At 44.0% G+C, this 21517-nt stretch overlaps 1 protein-coding gene across 3 annotated transcripts in view; it reads left to right on the forward strand.

Annotated features, from left to right (window-relative positions):
- The window catches only part of ETV6 (ETS variant transcription factor 6), a 202804-nt gene extending 181538 nt beyond the window's left edge, over nucleotides 1-21266 (forward strand). For all 3 annotated transcript variants that reach the window (XM_033953336.1, XM_033953337.1, XM_033953338.1), the window contains 3 exons: nucleotides 3014-3156; nucleotides 8497-8597; nucleotides 19690-21266. In XM_033953336.1, coding sequence (XP_033809227.1) covers nucleotides 3014-3156; nucleotides 8497-8597; nucleotides 19690-19795 — 350 coding nt within the window. In that variant the 3' untranslated portion in view covers nucleotides 19796-21266. The remainder of the gene's footprint in view (nucleotides 1-3013; nucleotides 3157-8496; nucleotides 8598-19689) is intronic.
- The last annotated feature ends 251 nt before the right edge of the window (nucleotides 21267-21517 follow it).

Consider the following 21517-nt stretch of genomic DNA (forward strand, 5'->3'; position numbering starts at 1 on the left):
GGCGGGAGGCGCGTGAAGGAGTTCTAGCTTAGAGGAACGGCTGGAGGGTGCTGCAGGTGGCCCATGCAGGTAAAAATTCTCACAGGATTGGAAAGGGGGCTGCTTCAGGGGGAGGGGTGTGCTGGGAAGCAGATCGTTTTGCTTAGGGGGGGAACACAGAAGGGGGGCCACGGAGAGACAGTCAGGGAGGAACTGGAGGGGGAGAGGGAAAGCGGCCTGCTTTGGGGGAGGGGTGTGCTGGGAGACAGACAGCTTTGCTTGGGGGGGGAGACAGAAGGGGGCCCACGGAGAAACAGTCAGGGAGGAACTGGAGGGGCAGAGGAAAGGGGTCTGCTTTGGGGGAGGGGTGTGCTGGGAGGTAGATAGCTTTGCTTGGGGGGGAGACAGAATGGGAGGCCACGGAGAGACAGTCAGGGAGGAATTGGAGGGGGAGAGGGAAAGGGGTCTGCTTTGGGGGAGGGGTGTACTGGGAGGTAGATAGCTTTGCTTGGGGGGGAGACAAAATGGGGGGCCACGGAGAGACAGGGAGGAATTGGAGGGGTAGAGGGAAAGGGGTCTGCTTTGGGGGAGGGGTGTGCTGGGAAGCAGATCGTTTTGCTTAGGAGGGGAACACAGAAGGGGGGCCACGGAGAGACAGTCAGGGAGGAACTGGAGGGGGAGAGGGAGAGCGGCCTGCTTTGGGGGAGGGGTGTGCTGGGAGGCAGACATCTTTGCTTGGGAGGGGAGACAGAAGGGGGGCCACGCAGACACAGTCAGGGAGGGGTAGAGGGAAACGGGGCTGCTTCGGGGAGAGGGGTGTGCTGGGAGGCAGATCGTTTTGCTTAGGGGGGAAACAGAAGGGGGGCCACGGAGAGACAGTCAGGGAGGAACTGGAGGGGGAGCGGAAAAGGGGGCTGCTTTCTAGCACCCGTTAATGTAAAGGGCTTAAACACTAGTGCAGGTATATATTTCTAGAATATGTGTAGAAGTCATGATTGCATCCATGCTCACCTTCAACTCCTCTCCTGAGCACACCAACTCTACTAGTACATCTCTGCTTGTACCATGTACCCTGTGACTTAATTCTATAAGGATCATTTTACATACAAAACAGGTTTATAGAATTTGCCCTTTGTGGCCAGTTTTACTCGAGTGTATTGTTGATAGCCTCAAAACTTAATTACTTCTTTTGCTTTAGTCAGTGTGAAGTAATGGCTCAGAGAATGCAAGAGTGATTGATTACATATGATCCCATGATGACCCTCTGACTAATTATAGTCTCACAATCAATGACGTAGCCGCATGATGTCCTGAGGGGGGGGGGGGGGGCTGTGTCCTGCCCACTTTGGCTCCAGCCTCCCCTCCACAATTGTGGTACACTCTGGTAAGGATCCCCAAGCCCTACCAGCAGAGGTCCCTCCAGCAGCTAGAAACGTTCTAATGTGAGCAGTCAGCGGTACTTTCTAAGGGGGGGATATGGAAATCACCATCAATTGCCAACATTTGAGAGTTTCTGACTGCTAGAGGAGGACTTCTTCCACTTGCAGGGCTAACCAGCTCAGGAATTCAGGGATATTGGGGAGGATACAGAGAGCTTGGTGGGGGGAGAAAATGGGGGGAGACTGGGCTAAGTTTTGTGCCCTCCCTCACCCTCAAATTCAACATCTGGCTATGCATGACATAGATCAGAGGTGTACGATTTAGGACCTCAAAGGCCACTGACCAATTGGATTTTCATGGTATTCAAAATCAGCCCCATTTTAGACAGAAGTTGGTAATATATAGAAATAAAACAACAAAAGAAATAAGGTAATACCTTTTTTATTGGACTAACTCAATGCATTTTATGATGAGCTTTTTGAAGGTAACCCTTCTTCAGATCAGAAAAAAGCAAAGGTTGACAAATAGTATATATAAAGCATTTCAGGGATAGTTTCACAGGAAGAGGGAGGGATAGGTGGGTGAGCAGGAGACAGAGAGGTGACAAAGCAGTCTTTTACCTGTCTGGTAAGTGTCATAATATTTCATCATTTTAATTTCAAAGGTTTTTACATTCTTGGATTGTCTTAAAGTTCCCTTTTAATATTCTCACCATAAAATCAATGGCGCAGTGGTCAGTTTTTCCAAAGTATTGTCCAACAGAGGTGACATCCTAGTTGGTATTGCAATTTTTAATATGATTCTGGTCTTTAGCATCTGGCCTATTTCACCAATGTAACATCCCTCTTTACACTTTTTGCATTTAATGATGTATATACCACTCAAGACAGAAGTTGGAAATGATACATGCAGAGTGGTGAGTCTCAAGTTTCACCAGTATTCTAGAACACTACAGGAGAAATAGATGTTTATGAGTTGGTTGCATGCTGTATAAGCATCCATTTTAGAAATATAAATGTATAAAAAAAAATCAATAGGTTCAAAGTCAGCACATAACTAGTTGTCTTTACAACCTTAGAAACAGCCAGTTATCATCCAGACACAGTCAGAGCGACCAGTTTCTCTTGCAAGATGGCATCTGAAGGGGAGGGGACACAAACCACTGGAGGGTTATGGGTAAGGTTACCAGACATAACCTGGACATGTCCTCTTTAGATGACTGTCTGGGTGTCCAGACATACTTTCCAAAACCCAGTAGTTTGTCCAGGTTTTGGTGTTAGGGAGTCTGTGAAGACCTGCAATGGGGCACAATTTTCCTCCAGGAAAGAAAATATTTTCAATGAAGAAGGTTTTTGAGACGCTCTCAGGGAACCCCTTTCTCTTCCAAAGGAAATATGAACCTTTTGGTAATAATTGCACTGTCGGCATACAGTTATGTCACAGCAAGATGTCAAATTTAAAATTGCTTATGTGTGACCCTCAGTACAGCCTTGAACTAGTCACCAGTCATTTAAATTCCATTCCAGTTGATCTCAGGCATGATAAGTATGTCTGGAAGGGATTCTGCTCATTAGCATATTTGAGATGGGTATTATTGAACTCTCTTCTTGGAGAAGGAACTTTGAACCTTACCCCCCTTGTCTTTCTTCCCTAGACTGCAGACTCCTATGGGATTACGTCTATCAGCTGCTTTCTGACAGCCGGTACGAAACCTTTATCCGATGGGAGGACAAGGAATCTAAAGTCTTTCGAATTGTAGACCCAAACGGGCTGGCACGACTCTGGGGTAACCACAAGGTAATGTATCATAGTGACCTCTCTCTGAGACAGGATGCTGGGCTCGATGGAGTATTGTCCAACTCAGGCCGGCAGTTCAGTGGGAATTAATATACAGTAACTAGAATAGTTGGATTATCACCAAAATACCTCTCTCCCCACTTCGCTATGATTTGCACCAATAAGAAATCCCGCAGAATTCAGCTGTTCGCCTTCCCCTCCATAAAATTATGTCAGCTCAAAAGATTCCTCGACAAAACCTTCGCCTTCCAGGCTGCTAAGCTGAACCCTTGGTTAGCCCAATTGATTCTCGAGGCCTCGACCTACCTCGACTTTAGAAAACTCCTCAAAGCATACCTATTCCGCGAACAGGACCCTTAACCCTCACTCCCCTGCAATAAGTCAACTCCCGCCCTCCCCCCCCACTCTCCTCCCCCCCCTGTGCTTCTCTCTCCCTCCCTCTTCCCGGCCAATCCAACCTGTCGCTGCCTGTAACTCGGATAAAATTCTGTTAAAATGTACCAACATTTCCTTCCTTGTTGCTTGTAATTCCGACAAAATGTTGTAAATCCGTGTGCAGATCGGATCCTAATTAATTGATGTGAACCGCCTAGAACTCACTGGGTATGGCGGTATACAAGAACATAATAATAATAATAATAGTATGTGTAAAAAATGAGCATCACAGAGTATGCTACACAGAATAACCTCTCCTTGGACTTGCAACAGGAATATGGCATGTTTGACCCCTGCCAGCTTCTGAAAGCAGTCACATCGTTCTTTCTACACTTGGAGAGAGTGTGGCGCAGTGGTTAAAGCTACAGCCTCAGCACCCTGAGGTTGTGGGTTCAATCCCACACTGCTCCTTGTGATCCTGGGCAAGTCACTTAATTCCCGCATTGCCCCAGGTACATTAGATAGATTGTGAGCCCACCAAGACAGAGAGGGAAAAATGCTTTCATACCTGAATAAATTCATGTAAACCGTTCTGAGAGAACGGTAGAGAAAATTGAATGGATGAATAAATATCCCTTTCCTACTAAAGGTTGTTTATTTATTATTTTAGATTTAAGTTTCAAGTTTCAAGTTTAATATATATTTGATTGATCGCTTTATCGGTTTCAAAGCGATTTACACATGTTTAAAAATTACAATATAAAAGAAGTTTTAAAAATAATTAAAGACAAACGAGACATAGACAGTTACGAGATGAACTGGAAACATTGGGATAAGTAGGGGGAGAAATTACAATATATTTGAGCAGAGTGGGAAACAAATAAAGGAAAACACATATGGATGGGATAAGAGTAGGGATAATTGAAAAAATGTTATAGAGAAGAGGATAGATTAGTTCGAAGACTTGTAAAAATATATTAAATGAGACCTAATAGTATTAAATAACAAAGGCGTCGTTAAATAAGAAAGTTTTAAGTTTACTTTTAAATTTTTCTAAATTAAGTTCTTCACGTAGATAATTGGGGAGAGAATTCCAGGTTTGGGGAGCTGTGACTGAGAAGATATACTGCCGACGTGTATTGATTATTTTTAGCGAGGGAATTGTTAATAAGTGCTGTTCATCTGATCTTAAAGTTCTATTAGAGGAATAAGGGATTAATAATTTATGAATAAAAGCCGGAGTTTTAAATAGAAGGGATTTAAATGTGAGTAAGCAAAGTTTGTAAATTATTCTGTGGGCCACTGGGAGCCAATGGGCTTCCTTAAGAAGAGGCGTTATATGCGTTATATTTAACTTATATCTTTCCAGTTGTAGCTCAAGGCAGGGGCGGACTAAGTATTGGAACAATAGGGCAGTGTCTGAGGGCCTACAGCAGTATGGGGCCCACTCTTCCTTACCCTCCATCTTGTTTAATCACTTTTGATGGGTGATTAGAGGCCTATGACCCTTATTGTCCAGGAGTCACGATCACTGTCAGTTTGTCCCTGGCTGAAGGTGAGTTACATTACGGTACCATAAGCATTTTCCCCTATCCATAAGTTCAAGTTCAAGTTTATTGATTCTTAATGAATCGCCTATTATAGATTACTAGGCGATGTACAAAACCATAAAACATGTAAAATAGACAATGGTGATAATGTAAAAACTAATTTTTGTTATAAATTAAAAAAAAATGACAAACAAAAATACTTACATATTAAAACAAATATTAGTTTTAGACAAAAAACATACAAGAATTGTGAGGAAAAATAGGGGAGAAATTACAATATTTTAGCAAGAAAAAGAGGGTTACAACTATGGAAAAAAACAAATAGGAGGGGAGGTTAAATTTGGTAAAAAAGGGGAAAAAAAAAAAAAAAAAGCTTATGGGGCAATTCTCTAACAGGGAGAATCTACTCGTTATCAGCATCTTTGCACATAAATTCCATGATAGAAAACAGGTAGAAACCCGCATTTGTACACACACAGTTAGCTCACTTATGCCAGGTCAGGGATAGGCGTAAATGGGTGATCCTGCTAATGTACTTGAACACTAATGAGGGTAAATTTTATATAAATCACCTAAAGTTAGAATCAACGGTGTAGCAAGGGAAAAAGACGTCCTGCATCGCCATGCCATGCACCCCCGCACTCTTTCCTAACATAGCTGCCCCTCCCCCCCCCCACCGGATTCCTTCCCCGCTGTGCGCTCCTCCCCCAGCATACCTCTTCAGATGATCGCCGCTCGTGTCGGCCTCAGCTCTCCCTCTGACAGGGAATGATGTCAAGAGGGAGATCTGAGGCCAGCGCGAGCAGTGGGTAGGCGATACTGCTCACTGCCGTCAAGTCATTTGAAGAGGTAGGTGGGTGGCTGGAGAGGAGGAGAGGTACCAGCGTCCCCGCCAAGACATGCCCAGGGCAGTCTGCACCCCCCCCACCCCCCTCGCTACACCATTGACTAAAATGAGGCATGCCAAGTGTGAATTCTATAATGACAGTTGCGCACACAACTGTCATTATGGAAAACTATTGTCAGTGGCATAGTAAGGGGGGGCAGACTGCCCCAGGCACCATTTTGGTGGGGACGCCGGTACCTCTCCACCCCCTACGCAATGCTCGCACCCCTCTCTATTCAAACCTAATCCACTCTCTGATCATTTCACATATAGATTATTGTAATTCTCTCTATCACAAATACAACTAATTCAAAATACAGCGATCAAACTCATTCATAAAGCTAAAAAATATGACCATGTCACCCACCCCCCCTACCAGTCTCTCATAGAACAACTTATAAAATTCTTCTCTTAGCCTTTAAGATCAAGATTTCTCATCAGCCAGCCTTCCATGACAAACATCTAATACCACACACCCCTTCCAGGGCCCTAAGGTCTACCAATCAGAACCTATTAACAATCCCTCCAATCAAAGATTTATATTATACCAGAAACACCATTTTCTCTGTCGTCGCACCCTCCCTTTGGAATGCCATGCCAACGAATCTTCATTCTGAAAATTCCTTAAGCAAATTCAAAACACTCCTTAAGACATTTCTCTTTAAAGATGCTTATCAAAATTCCAATTAAGTTCATAAACAAAAACGCATCCAGGAAGTGATAGCTATAGTTTTCCTCTTGTTTTACCCTCCCTTTCTCTCCTCACCTTATTTTTTATTTATACAATGTAATTTAAAAACTTGCCCTACTCTCTTCTCCCTTATGTCTCATACCCTTTGTAATTAAGTCTTTGTGTCGATCTTACTCCCTCATTTTTATTTTTATTCATTTTTATTTCTACAATTTGTATTTCTTACTATTGTAATCCAACCAGATACTTGTGATGGTCGGGATATCAAAATTTTAATAAACTTGAAACTTGAAACACAATGAGTAAGGCTGTTACAGCTTATGTGAAAATTGTGTGTTTGTGTGTGTGTGTGTGGGGGGGGTCTTTAAAAGTTAATTTTAAAGGTTTCTGAGCTAGGGACAGGGTCCCCCCACCTTCAAAAATCCCTTACCTAAATTTTTGGTGTTTTGTTTATGCCTCCATGGGCCATTTTAGGCGCTAAAATTGCTATTGCTGTGGCCATCTTGGATTTTCCAATTTGATTTTAAAAGCTTCTATTTATCTCAAAACCCATTTTTTTTTTTAAATTAAAAAGGGCATAGATGGTCTCCTCAGGTGGAGGAAGGTCATTGTTCCACATATGGCACAGCACGGAAGGGGGGCAGGAGCTTTGGGCTTCACCCCTTCTCTTTCCTCTGGGGGATTGAAACCCATATGGAATGTTTCCTGGGTCAGAAATTGCAGCTAGAGCCAAAAAATGGAGCGTTTGTGTCCCTGGCAAAGTGCTGCCGCATGCCGGTGAACAAATCCCAGCAGGCACCACGGGAGGTCCTGCCAGGTTCCTCTGGCAACCTGGGCAGCGCTTCGCTCCTGAATTCATACATACGATGTATGAAGCTTTTTTAAGCTACAGAAGCCGTACTGGCCCCTTGGGGTCTCAATGAGAATGGCACCTGGGCTTCTTCCTACAAAAGGCACAGGGTCCCCTAGTCTAAGCCATGCTCAAGAGTCGGGGACCTAGCCAGTGCAGGGGCAGGCTGGGGGCAGAATTAGGTCAGGTCCAGTTCAGGGGATAGAGGTACCCTGAACCAATTTGCTTTGGCAACGCCCCCCCCCCCCCATCACATCTCTTATGGTGCCCCCTCCCCCAGGCTTGGCATCTCAGTTCAGTCTCTCTTTCCTCCTCCCCTCTCTCACTCTCCCAGAGTCCTGTAAAGTTTTTATGTCAGATTTAGAGAACCATGGGGGAGTGTGAGAGGTGAAGGGGGCAATGTCAGACCTGCAGGGATTAGAAAGAGGTGGTGAGAGACCAGACCGTGGAGGTAGAGGGGAAGAAAAGGCTTAACCTGTAGAGCAAAGGTGAGGTCAGAGGCTGAGTATTTTGGCACCCTGGACCAGAGCCTTACCTATGAGTAGTTCAATGGTTAAGCCAGCCCTGGTTAGGGCAGAGCAACAACTTAGCCAGTTAGTGGTGATGTTCAATCCACTAACTGGTTAAATACATGTTCAAAGTTATGCTAGCAAAAGAGCACTGAGTTAGTCTTAATATCGGCTAGTGCCTATCCAGATATTCAATGCCTTTTTAGATATTTAGTGAAACTAGAGGCATAAATTTAGGATGTTGGCCCTAATAAGTTTTCTAAGAAGCTAATTTTAGGAGCCTAATGCTCAAAGTTAGGATCTTAAACCCTTTAAAATTCAACTCCAGTGTGTCCAGTGAAAATGTGTATTCATTGCTATATTAAAGAGATATATGAAAACCATAAAAGAACTCTATTTAACATTGGCCCCTTTAAAAACCTTTACTCTTGAGGAAATAAAAATCTGTCTTTCTCCCTCTCTTCTTTTTGAATAAACAGAACAGAACAAACATGACCTATGAGAAAATGTCAAGAGCGTTACGACATTACTATAAACTGAATATCATCCGGAAGGAGCCAGGACAAAGGCTTTTGTTCAGGTAGTCTCCCCTTTCTCCTTAAGTGCCTCTGCTGGTTTTTGTTGTTTAGAAGGGGGAAGGGGAAGTTGCCAGTGAAAGCTACTACAGTAAGATCTTGGTTTGCAAGTAACTTGGTTTGCAAGACAAGCAAAACATTTGATTACATTTTAACTTGATATACAAGCAATGTCTTGCAATACAAGTACATACAGCATGCACACATCACAACTGAGCCGATGGTTCTCTCTCTGACATTGCGGGAGTGTAGTGACTGTTCTAAATGAGCGAGGTCTTGCAATCCAAGTACCTATAGTATTTTGTATTAAAGTTTTTGGCTTGTTGAACGAATCGTCTGAGTTTCCATTATTTCCTATGAGGAAATTTGCTTTGATATATGAGTGCTTTGGATTACAAGTATGCTTCTGGAACAAATTATACTCGCAAACCAAGGTTTTACCATATTTACATTTTAGTATCTATTATACAATGTACGAGTGGCAGGAGCCTTCTCGGGATGTTCCTCAAATTCCAATAATATTTCTGGGGCGGGCACTTTGGACTGTCTCATGTTGACCTCAACGCTGTTCTGTGACGCAGATAAAAAATCCATGCTAAGCTAGAGCAGGGGTACCCAATCTGCTTCCCTTCCCTGTAAAGAGAACACTGAAGCGCCGGGCCAACCAACCTTCCCCACCCAACGTCAATTCTGACATCGGAGAGGAAGTTCCGGGCCAACCAATCACTGCCTGGCTGGCACGGAACTTCCTCTCCGACAATAGAATTGATGTCGAGTGGGGAACGTTGGCCGGCCCAGCGCTTCAGCATCCTCTTTACAGGGAAGGGAAGCAGGGAGAGCTCAGAACTCGGCGGCGGCCTGTTCCCGCATGGCGGCGGAGGTGGCGGGCTATTCCCCAGCGGCAATGGCGGCCTGTTTCCTGATGGGGGAGGGCAGGGAGAAAGAAAGAAAGGGAGGGCAGGGAGACAGAAAGAAAGAAGGGAGATGGGAGACAGAAAGAAAGAAGGGAGAAAGAAAGACAGGGAGACAGACAGAAAGGGGGCATGGAGAGAGAAAGACAGAAAGAAAGAAAGGAGGCACGGAGAGAGAGAGAAAGACAGACAGAAAGGGGGAATGGAGAGAAAGAAAGAAGGGGGCAGGGAGAAATAAAGAAAATGTTTGGGGAGGGAATGAGATCTGGAGGAGAAGAAGCATACAGGAGGCTGAAAGAAGGGAAGAAATACTGGATGCACAGTCAGAAGAATAAAGTGCAGAGACTCATGAAATTACCAGGCAACAAAGGTAGGAAAAATGATTTTATTTTCAATTTAGTGATCAAAATGTATCCGTTTTGAGAATTTATATCTGCTGTCTATATTTTGCATTATGGCCCCCTTTTACTAAACTGCAATAGTGTTTTTTAGCGCAGGGAGCCTATGGGCATTGAGAGCAGTGCAGGGCATTCAGCTCAGCTTCCTGCACTAAAACCGCTATCATGATTTAGTAAAAAGGGAGGGGGTATATTTGTCTAATTTTCTATAGTTGTTACTAGTGCTGCCCAATTCACGATTCGAATTGATTCACCGATTCGAATCAGGTGAATCAATTTGAATCGATTCAATTTCCCAAAAAATCGGCCTCCCGATTCAATAATTGACCCTTCCCCCGTACCTTCCAAAAGCAGGAGCTGCAGCACTGCCTCTTGCTGGCCATCCGCTGCCGCTCCTGCTTGAGTCAGAAAGTCCTCTCCCAGCTTCCCCGCTCTTACCTCCTTAAGGCAGCTTGCAGGCTTGTTGGTGTTATAGCGATCCCTGCAGCTGCCTGTCGTCCTCAGTGGCACGTTCTCTCTGCTACGTCTTGCCCCTGCTCTGACGTCAGGGACAGGATCGCAGCAGAGAGAACATGCCGCTGAGGACGACAGGCAGCTGCAGGGATCGCTATAATACCAACGAGCTTGCAAGCTGCCGTGTTAACCTAAACGTAAGAGCGGGGAAGCTGGGGGAGGATACAGGCTTGCGGGGGGAGCAGGCGTTTGGCGGGGAGCAGACCGAAGAGTGCTTTCACAGCAGGAGGGCAGGCTATTGTGGGGGGGGGGGGCAGGTCTTCACAGCGGGGAGCAGGAGAAAAGAGTGCCTCACAGCAGGGTGGCAGGCCTTTTCAGGGGGGGCAGGTCTTCGCGGCGGGGAGCAGGCCGAAGAGTGCCTTCACGGCAGGGGGCCAGGCTTGTGCAGAGGGAAGAGGAGGAAGAGTTCCTTCGCAGTGAGGAGGCAAGCCTGTGCAGAGGGAGGAGGAGGAAGGAGTAAGAGAGGGGAGGAGAGATGCCAGACCTGGGGTGAAGGGAAGAGAGAGACCAAACAAAAAAGAGGGGGAGGACTAAAGGAGAGCGGGAGAAGAAATGCAAGACCACAAGGGCAAGGGTACAAGAGAAACAGATACTGCTCCAAAGTAGGTGGGCAGGGTGCAGGATGGCAGGAGAGATAGTAGGAGAAAGTCTGTACCTGGGGAAGGGGATACAAGAGGTAAGGAAGAGAGAAAGAAGCTGGATATGGGAAGAGATAAGATGCTGGACATGGAGGGAGCATAGGAACGGGGACAATATTGGAGAGGAGAATAGGGACAGGGACACAGAAGAGAGATGCTGGATGAAAGGGTAGTTGAGAAAAGGAGAGATGGTGGATCTGGGGATGGTGGGGTCCATCGCTGCAGCTGCGGGGGGATGGAGAAAGATGCCAGACCTCTGGGGGAGGAAAGGGAAACAGAAGGGGAGCACAGAGATGGAAGATGGATGGTTAGCACAGAGAAAGAAGAAAGAAGGAGAGCCTGATCAGAAAACAACCAGACCAACATGGGACCAACATGATTTGAAAAATAACCAGACAAGAAAAGGTAGGAAAAATAATTTTATTTTCTGTTTTGTGATTACAATATGTCAGATTTGAAATGTGTGTATTCTTCCAGAGCTGGTGTTGGACCGCGAACGTGAGCTAGGATTTAACAGCGAGAGGAAAAGTATTTTTTGTTTGTTTATTTTGTTTACACCACAGGACCAGTGTGGGTAGGAGAGGGCAAAGGCTATAAATTAAACCCACCAGGATGTTTGGGAAAAAACACCCAATTGGGCAGGAAAATTGAATCAAATCGAAAAATTGATTCAATAGGCTGAATTGAATCGAAATTTTTTTTCCTGAATCGGGCAGCACTAGTTGTTACTGAGGTGACATTGCATAAAGTCATCTGCCTTGACCTCTTTGAAAACCCACGGAATATAAATGATAATTAACATTTTCTCTGCATACAGTGTGATTTGCATTTTTTTAAAATTTTATTGTTGGTAGATCATTTTGACTTGGTCATTTTAAAAGTAGCTCGCAAGCCCAAAACGTGTGGGCACCCCTGAGCTAAAGAATGACACATCACCAATCGGGCATCTCCCTCCCTCCCCCTTACCTATGTGGCGATTTTCTTTTTTTTTTTTTTGTCTTCCAGCTGCCCGAGCCGGCTTTCATCAAGTCGCGTGTGGCGTGTGTCAAAACTTCTCCTCTGATGCAACCGGAAATAGGAAGTTGCATCAGAGGAGAAGTTTCGGCAGCCATATGCGACTTGATGATAGCCGGCTCGGGCAGCTAGAAGACGAGCTTAAAGCGGGTTAAAACCGCAGGCTTACAAAAAAAAAAAAAAAAAAAAAATTTCCTGCTGAGAGCATGTGCAGACCATCTATAGGCAAGGAAGATGGTGTGCGCATGTTCAAGGATCGCTCTCTAGCGATCCGTGCTGTAGGTGGGGGGGCGTGTCAACGATCGTCCCCATTTGCATGCAGGCCTTTACTGAATTTGTCGGCCTGCATGCAATCGGGCACGGATCGGACACGGAATCGGGGGTTAGTGAATCTAGCTATTAGTGCGGCTAAAACAGCTAGTGTGCCTTAGTAAAAGGACCCCTAAGTCATTTAGTTTGTTCCAATAGTGAATGTACTAACTAGCATCATTAACAGAGTATTACAGCCTTTAAAATAAATGCAAAGAAATAAAACAAGCTTATTCTAAGTCTTATCCTAGAATCATAAAAGTTAATCGTGTATGCCATGTCTAATACATTGTCTGAAGGATTCTTTGTAAAATATGACAACGATGTTACAGCGACAGTGACACTTCAAGTTTATTAGGATTTTATATACCGCCTATCAAGGTTATCTAAGCGGTTTTACAATCAGGTGCTCAAGCATTTTCCCTTTCTGTCCCGACGGGCTCACAATCATATATAACGTACCTGGGGCTATGGAGGACTGAGTGGCTTGCCCAGAGTCACAAGGAGCAGCGGCGGGGTTTGAACCCACAACTCCAGGGTTCTGAGGCTGTAGCTCCAACCACTGCGCCACACACTTGAACTAAAGATAAGAAAATAATGTAAAAGGAAACAAGGTTTACTAATCTAAGCTGTTTCATAATACACAGGTGTCTTTCTTCACTTTTCTATACCATTCTCCCAAAGGAGCTCAGTACAGATTATATTACTGTATTTCCCCGCATATAGGCCGCCGCAGTGTATAGGCCGCAAAAAATGCCTATATATAGATAAGCCGCCCCATGTTACAAGCTGTGTTTATCTAAGAGTTTTAAAACCACATGAGGGTGGCCTATACATACCCTTCCCCAGTAAATATCATACCTCCGCTGGCTGCCTCCTGCAATGTGGCGGCCGCGGTGTAGGGCGGGAGCGATCTTTTCAGCATCCAGTTGCCACTGCACTGCTTCTTCAATGCCTGAATCAGGTCACAAGTCCCGCGAGGAAGCAGAGTGGTGGCAGCTGGACGCTGCAAAGATCGCTCCTGCTCTGCACCGCAGCCGTGACATTGTAGGAGGCACGAGGCCAGCGAGGGAGCTGCATTATTTTAAAAGGTACCGGGAGAGGGGGGGTTTACTAATGGGGTGGCTTATCTACGATGTTGTTAGATAAACCGCCCCATATAAGGAAGCCACACCCACTGTTTGGATTGCAAAACCCATATATAGGCCGCGGCCTATATATGGGAAAGTACGTTAATTTATTCAGTTACTCAAGCATTTTCCCTGTCTGTCCCAGTGGGTTCACAATCTGTCTAATATACCCGGGGCAACGGGACAATCCCAGATCAAAGGGATAGGCGTGAGAAAACAAGTCATAATTTTCTTCAACTGAGGACACAAGTTCTAATTACATATTACTTAGGGAGTTAAATCTTTAACAATAATCTGCTCTTTTGCAAATGCTCTTTCATTGTCTAAGATGATTTAAACAGAATACATTAATTAACAAATGGGGGTGTCACAATGGCAAAGGCAGAGAATATTAAAAAAAAAATGAGGGTGTCAGTAGAAGTGATGTTTTGAGAAGGCTTTCAGGATTATTTTATAACGAAATCTCTCCCTTATTGAAGGAAGACGGATTAGAGCCTGTTGATTTAAATAGGCTGGTGCAGACAGCCCTTGATCAGCATACCATGGCAGCAGTATGGGAATTTAGGGCCTGTTTTACAAAGCCGCACGGCAACAGCCCCAAAGCCCTTTAAATCTCTATGGGCTTCAGGGCCATTACCGCGCTGCAGCCGCTAGCTCGTTTTTGTAAAACAGGCCCTTAGTGTTGGCATGAAAAAATATGCATGTTCCATCTTACACTCGTCTATTCCATACAGCTATGGTATTCAAAAATACAGGTGATATTACATTTTAACCCTTTATTATGCATTGTTGCTCATAAATACAGTACCTTGTATTTTCTACGGCTCTTATGGGAGATCTGCCCAAAGTTAGAAGGAGCAATGTGCTGAGGCGCACCAGAGTCCAGGAAACTGAAGCACTACTAATGCACTGGGTGGATAAGTTACATTTTCAGAGACTGGAATATTTATGTGGCCCTTGGAAAATTAAAATACCCCTGCTCTCCTTACAGTGACTTTCATGGGAGCAAATTAACAGAACTAAAGCAACTTGGTGTAGTTCATGGCTTAGAAAGGAAAAGGGAAACTCAAATCCTGATTTATTTTGGCTCAGATGCAGGGTAATATATTTACTTATAAAATATTTCTTCTACTTATCTCAACATCATGAAATCACAAAAGATCATAGGGTTAGTAGCAAGAGGGTCTGGGATAGGCACATGGGATCTCTCAGAGAGAGAAAGAGATAATGATTACTATGGATGGGCAGACTAGATGGGCCATTTGGCCTATATCTGCCATCATGTTTCTATGTTACTCTTCATTAAATGAACACACATTCTTATGAAGAGCCTATAAAAATAAAACTCTGAGGTATTTAAAAAGAAACCCCCAGCTCATAGAAAACTCTGTTCTTAATCAAATCTACTAAAAACGCTATTACAACATTCAGGAAAGCATTACCTTTTCTTGCAAGGACATAACCAAACACTGAAATAAAAATCTGAATATATTAGATAACACAGGGGTTAATCACTGAAAAAGTTAACATTTTCCCAAAAGACTTTAGTCTGTGAGATAATGCTGTTATCTTCCACTGCCAGGCATTTCAATTAGGTTTGTTAATACTAATTGCGTCAGGAAGAGAAGAAGAAGTAAAAATAAAACAGAAGTTATTTCCCATTTGTACCTAACACATTAAATGAAAAAAACAGCATCATACCTATGCCAGCTTGATTATATTTACAGATTATTTAATTATTAAGACTTAAATAATGAGAGAGAAAGAATGCATTTCTAAGTACGTTACTGTTAAAGAAATATGGTACTACATTTCCCAGAATTCTCAAGCACCAACCCACACACTCACTTCCTCTCTAACATAGTCAATAAAAAAACATTGTTTAGAACTAAAAATATGTTATACACAGATACAATTCTAAATTCTGACATGCAATCCTGTTGAATTACAGTTCATCAAAACCTAGCATTAGTTTAATAGACTTTAAAATAGTTCACATTCTTTCAAAGGAGCAAAAAATTTTAGCGGAACAGCTGGTTGCTGTTGGAGGTTGCCTCTTTTCCTGATCCTTCTGTTCTGGGTTGGATTCTGGCAGATTTCTGGTAGACCCTTAACGGTCCCTTCAAATGTGCTCCAGCCCTGACACAGCTTCCTCCCAGGGTGAATGGACTGAACAAGCGCTTTTCTCCCCTGATGCAGGCCTGTTGAGACGGCTAACAGTCCACGAGGTGCCGGGGATCCTGGTGGCTTCCAATTAGCCGAGGCAGCTGATGTATGCAGACCTCCAGCAGAAGCAAGGGACTTCAGTTGCCTTTTCCCTTTCGCCTCCTCACACAGGGGCCAATTGCTCTGCAGGATGTGGACCACTTTGGTCTTCAAGCGTGGCTCTTGGGTATATGACCTTGACGAACTGGGGCTCTTCGGTAGTGATGCCACATGCTTCATTGTAATTGGAAGTCCACGGTGGTGGCCTATACAAAGGCTTGGATGTAGCTTGGTGCACCCTCAGACTAGAGGACCTTTCTCTTCCTTTGATTCCTCGGGTCCCGGAGTTTCCACAGGATGGCCTGAGGAAGGGTCTTTCTGTGTCTTCGCTCCGGGTTCAGCTTGCTGGTCTTTCATGCATGGGTCCTCCTACATTGAGGGTCTCCTTGTCTGTACCTACGGATGTGGTCCGGTTTCTAAAGGGTGCATTTTGACTAAGGCCTCCTTGGCGCCTTCCCTGTCTGCCATGGAACCTAAATCTGGTTCTGCGTTCTCTGGCTCATTTGCCGTATGAGTCTTTAGAGCAAGAATCTTTGATGGATCTCACGGTGCTCTACAGATGTTCTTCCTTGTGGGTATGACCTCAGCCCAGGGAGTTTCGGAACTTCCAGCTCTTTCCAGAGATGATCCTTTTGATGGAGAGAGGGGAGAAGTTGAACACAGGGTAATATACAGAAACAGAAGGGAGATGATGGGCATAGAGCAAGGAATGGGGATGGCATATGAACACAGAGAGACAATGCTTGACACTAAGGGGGATATGAAAGTAGAGAGGCAATGCTGGACACTGGGAGGGGTATATGGACACAGCATGGGGGAGAATAGAAACTCGGAAGGGAGATGCTGGACATTGGGACATAAGGGATGATGTTGGACACAGGGGAAGGGGATATAGGTGTAAAAATGGATGCAAGGATATGAATACAGCAGAGATACTGGACAAGGAACTGTTGGGATACAGAGAAGGGAGTTGCTGTACATGGGGACACAGAGATGGGAGATGGATTGTAGATATGGTGAGAGAAGAAATATCAAATGGACAGGAGACCTTGGTGGGTGAATTGAGAAGACAGAGGAAAGCAGAAACCAGAGACTAAGACCAACCTGATTTGAAAAATAAAATGACCAGATAAGAAAAGGTAGAAAAAATAATTTTATTTTCTGTGTTGAGATTAGAATGTGTCAGATTTGGAATGTACATCTTGCCAGAGCTGGTGTTATTCATGGCTAGGCCTCAGGCCATAAATTTAGGAAGGGATCCCAATACCAAGCTGTACCTCCTTCAGCTTCATGTAAGTCTGTGGTTCTCTTGACCAGAGGTCCAAGGGCAATTGTCCTAGTTGCACCCTCTCTACAACACTATCCCTGGCATTTGCTATATTTACATTATATTTTGCAGAGGTGGAAATACATCTCTTTTTCTCTCGCTGGTGTTGTATTACATGCAAGCTTTGACTTCTTGAGGTTTTAATTAAAATTGTTTATTGCGGTCATTTATTCTATATTCAACATTTTTGTTCCATGTATGTCACTGAGGTATTCTGTTGGCATGAATCTTCTATAGTAATTTGGTTTGTTCATTATTCCCAATAGATGTGTCAATATTTTAGGGCCCCAGTGTATTATTTGGGGCCCTAAAATATAGCTAGGGTTTGCTCTAGGTTTTGAGTGACTTTTTGTTTACATTTTATTTATTTTTTTACTCTACGGCTGTTGTTGAGATTACACTGGAAACCAAAATGATTGGTGAGCTTTATGGAGAAATGATCTAGCTCTGTTCTGCACCTGGGAGGGACCGGGGGGTTCTGTGAATGCAGAATTTTGTTGACTTTAATATTACAGTATATGGATGAAATGTGTGTTGGGTGGCCAAGGTTCAGTGGGGTATGAAGAGTGAAATCTATTTATTCATTCAGGTTTTTAGCCCATCCTCACAAAGGAGCTCAGAACAGGTTAGAAATCATTTTCCCTATGTGTCCCGGTGGGCTCAAGCTATATATTGCATCTGGGATGGTGGATGATTAAGTGACTTACCCAGGGTCACAAGGAGCAGCATGGGGGTTTGAAAACGCAGCCTCGGGATGCTGAGGCTATAGCTCTAACCACTAGGCCACACCCTCCTCTTGTACTTCCCCTAGCTAACGTGGCCTGCAGCCACTGAAGCCTGCGCTGCTACCTTTATTTTGAAGTTATTGAGAGAAGGGCATGGGGTGGGGCAGAACACAGGTGCATCAAATGGTGGGTTTTTCTCTTTCAAAAAAGTTGGCAGCCTTAGTGCCCATCCATCCAACCTGCTGGCTCACCTAAAAATTGTCTTCTGAATATGCTACTGCTGCCAACTACACTGCTTTCAACATGATAACAATTTGACAGTCAGTACAAGATAAAGGCACTTAACCACCATAATATAAATTCCGCTATTTCCCCATGTGTACTGCGGCTTATACATGGGTTTTACAAACCTATGCAGTGGGTACGGCTTCCTTATATGGGGCGGCCTATCTAAAGACATCGGAGATAAGCCACGGCGCTGCTGGAGTCCCCCGTACCTTTTAAAATAGCTCCCTCGCTGGATGACTGCCGGCTGCCTCCTCCAATGTCATGGTGAGTCTTGCGAGAACTGACGGCAGGTATTGAGGAAGCAGCGCGGGGCCAGGCTGGATGCCAAAAAGATCGCTCCTACCTTGCACCGCTGGCTGCGACATTGGAAGAAGCAGCCGTCCAGCGAGGGAGCTATTTTAAAAGATACGGGGGACTCCATTGGCGCCGTGGCTTATCTAGGATTTTTAAAATGAGAATAGGCGTTTCTTGTGGCCTATACAAAGGGGCATCCTATACATGGGGAAATACGGTAATAATATACAAGTTGTTAGCTCTGGAGCTTGTTGTAGTAAAAGCAGTTATCATAAATGGGTTTAACAAAGGTTTGGATAAGCTCCTAGAGGTAAAGTACATTTATTAAGGTATATCTGGGCTAAGCATGGAATTTTATTACTTGTCAGATTCGTGTGATCTGGATTGACCATTGTTGAAGCAGGTTACTGGGCTTGGTAGACCTATTGGTCTGATCCAGCATGGTTATTCTTATGTTCTTAGCATTGTTAGTGGACAAGAAATACTAGAGCATTTTGTCACGGGATGCAACTTGAAAGGGTCAGACAGAAGAGAAACCTGGGGAAATATATTTTTTTCCCAGAAGGGATGGTAACATAGTAGATGATGGCAGATAAAGACCTGAATGGTCCATCCAGTCTGCCCAACCTGATTCAGTCTAAAATTTGTTTTGCTTTGTTTTTTTCCTTAGCTATTTCTGGCCAAGAATCCAAAGCTCTGCCCAATACTGTTCTTAGGTTCCAACCACTGAAGTCTCCGTCCAAGCTCACTCCGGTCCATCTACACCCTCCCAGCCCATCTTCCACTAAACGGCCATGTACAGACACAGACCGTACTGGCCTTAGTTCTTCAATATTTACTGTTATTTTCTGAATACATAAAACAGCTTCCCAGTAAAGGCAAAATCAGTAACAGAATTCAAAAAGCCTATATGAAGATGCATCAGGGCACGGGCAGACTGGACGGGCCTTTTAACTACCATCCTTTTCTTTGTTTCTATTGCCATCCCTCACTAGTCTGCATCTTCCCTTTTTTTTTTTTTTTCTTTTTTCTTTTTGTAATCCATGTGCTCATTTTTAAGAATTTCATCTTAGACTACATTTTCTAAACAGAGCAAAATGCAGGTTAAAAAGCATTTATATCGCTACTGGGTTCTCCCCCAGCCCTGTCACCTGTATTTAAGGTTAAAAATAAATACACAAATGAAGCATATCATTACATAGGTGCCTTAGGTAATTGTACGCAGATACTGAAAACTCTAATAATGCAAATATAGTAACCCCAAAAGTGCTTGTTATGTTCTTAGGTTCATGAAAACCCCTGACGAGATTATGAGTGGCCGGACAGATCGCCTCGAACATCTCGAGTCCCAGGAGCTGGATGAGCAGCTGTACCAAGAAGACGAATGTTGAGTGACTGTCTTCAGTTCAGCACTGCTCTGTGGGAGAACGTCACGGGTCTTGGTAGACAAATGTGTGACGACATGGGAAGGGCAAAGCAAGGAGCTAGGGCTTCCCTACAGTCTTTGCGAGACCTGAAGCACCTTACAAACTGTCTGAAGCAAGGCTGGCTGGTGGAACCCACCCATCTTGGACTTTGAAGCACTATGTCAGATCCTCTTTTGGGATCGTTCTTTCCACGTGTACCTTAATTTTTATACCTAAAAATTGTTTGATTTTCCTATTCCATATATGACCAGAAGCCTGATTTATTTTTTTTTGTTAATTTTTTGAAGGTCTTTCCTATTGAAACATTTCATGCTTCAAATACCTGGAATGAGGCCAGGCTGCTAGTTGCACCAACTTGATTTTGCTCTGGTTAATGATGAAGGTGAGGGCTTATGACATCTGAAAGTAAGATTCAAAGCATGGGAAAGTATTCATATGAAATTCTGTCCAGAAAACTTCAGGGCTCCGAACCAAAGGAAACTATTGTCTTGTGTGTGAAGTCTGCATAATGTACACTCAAAGCGAGGACACAAGTTAAAAAAAAAAACAAAAAAAAAACAACACCTCATCAGTATGGCATTTGTTAATGGACCCTGTCCAACAGAGTAGGTGTGTGGAGTCGGACCCACAGATTTAAGGACAGAAACTCCAGTCCCAATGGCATGGTCTTTCCATCGACTCACTGTAAGAAGTGAAGCCGAATTTGTCTTAAAATTTTCTCAGAAAACCATGAGTGAAATCTAAGGATTTCTAGAAACATCCCCATTTCTTCACTTCAAATCTGGCTTAAGGAACAGTTGCAGAGACCCAAGAGTTTTTCTGCCATTGATGAGAACAAGAAGAAAGTGAGCTGGTGACAAAGTAATATTAGTTACCAGTAAACACAGGGTCAACAGTGTTCTGCTTCTTTTTCTTAATTTTGGTTTTCTGTGGCACAAAGAGTGATTCCAAGGTCTGACGCTATCTCCATCTTATGTCATATGGTTTGATTTTTTTAAACCTTTTTTTTTCTAATTTTCTCTCTTGATTATTTCTGCATTTATCTTGGTGGCACAAAGTCAAATTGATTGTCAGCAATCAGAGGGCGAGAACAATTCCAGCTCCCACCACTGACTGAGGAAATAGCAGCCCTTCATAGATCCCTGCCTTGACTTTTCTCTCACTAGAAATTTGGTGAGACTTAGATCATTTTGTGAGATTTTATTTGACCGCTGGTCTGGAGCCACATGGGTATTATTAGACCTAGCAAAATCTACGTCAGCAAGCAAGATATATAAGCCAGGCAAATGTGCGTTTCAAAGCTTTACAAAACAATCAAACAAATGAACTCCCATAGCCCAGACGGTGCCTAATACCACCAGGAGAAAAAAGTCTGACTTTTTCTTGGAAAGTCACCACTGCGGCTTTCCCCCCCCTCCCCCCCCTTAAAACTTAATTTAAGTATTTCCGGAATTTTGGTTTGCTATGGTACCTTTTGAGCACTATCTATTGCCAAGGCTAAGAAATAGGAAGGTCTCCTCATCATTGTGCAGAGGTAAAGAGTAGAGAATGACATGGTGACAAAATTCATCACCGTTCCCGTCCCCGCGGATAACCGCGGGAAACCATCTTCATGTCATTCTTTAAGGAGAGAGGGAAGAATCAGAGTATGAATGGCCACAACCACTGACCCGCAAGCTTTGCTTT

Source organism: Geotrypetes seraphini, chromosome 7 (assembly GCF_902459505.1).
Source record: "Geotrypetes seraphini chromosome 7, aGeoSer1.1, whole genome shotgun sequence".
Lineage (NCBI taxonomy): Eukaryota > Metazoa > Chordata > Amphibia > Gymnophiona > Dermophiidae > Geotrypetes > Geotrypetes seraphini.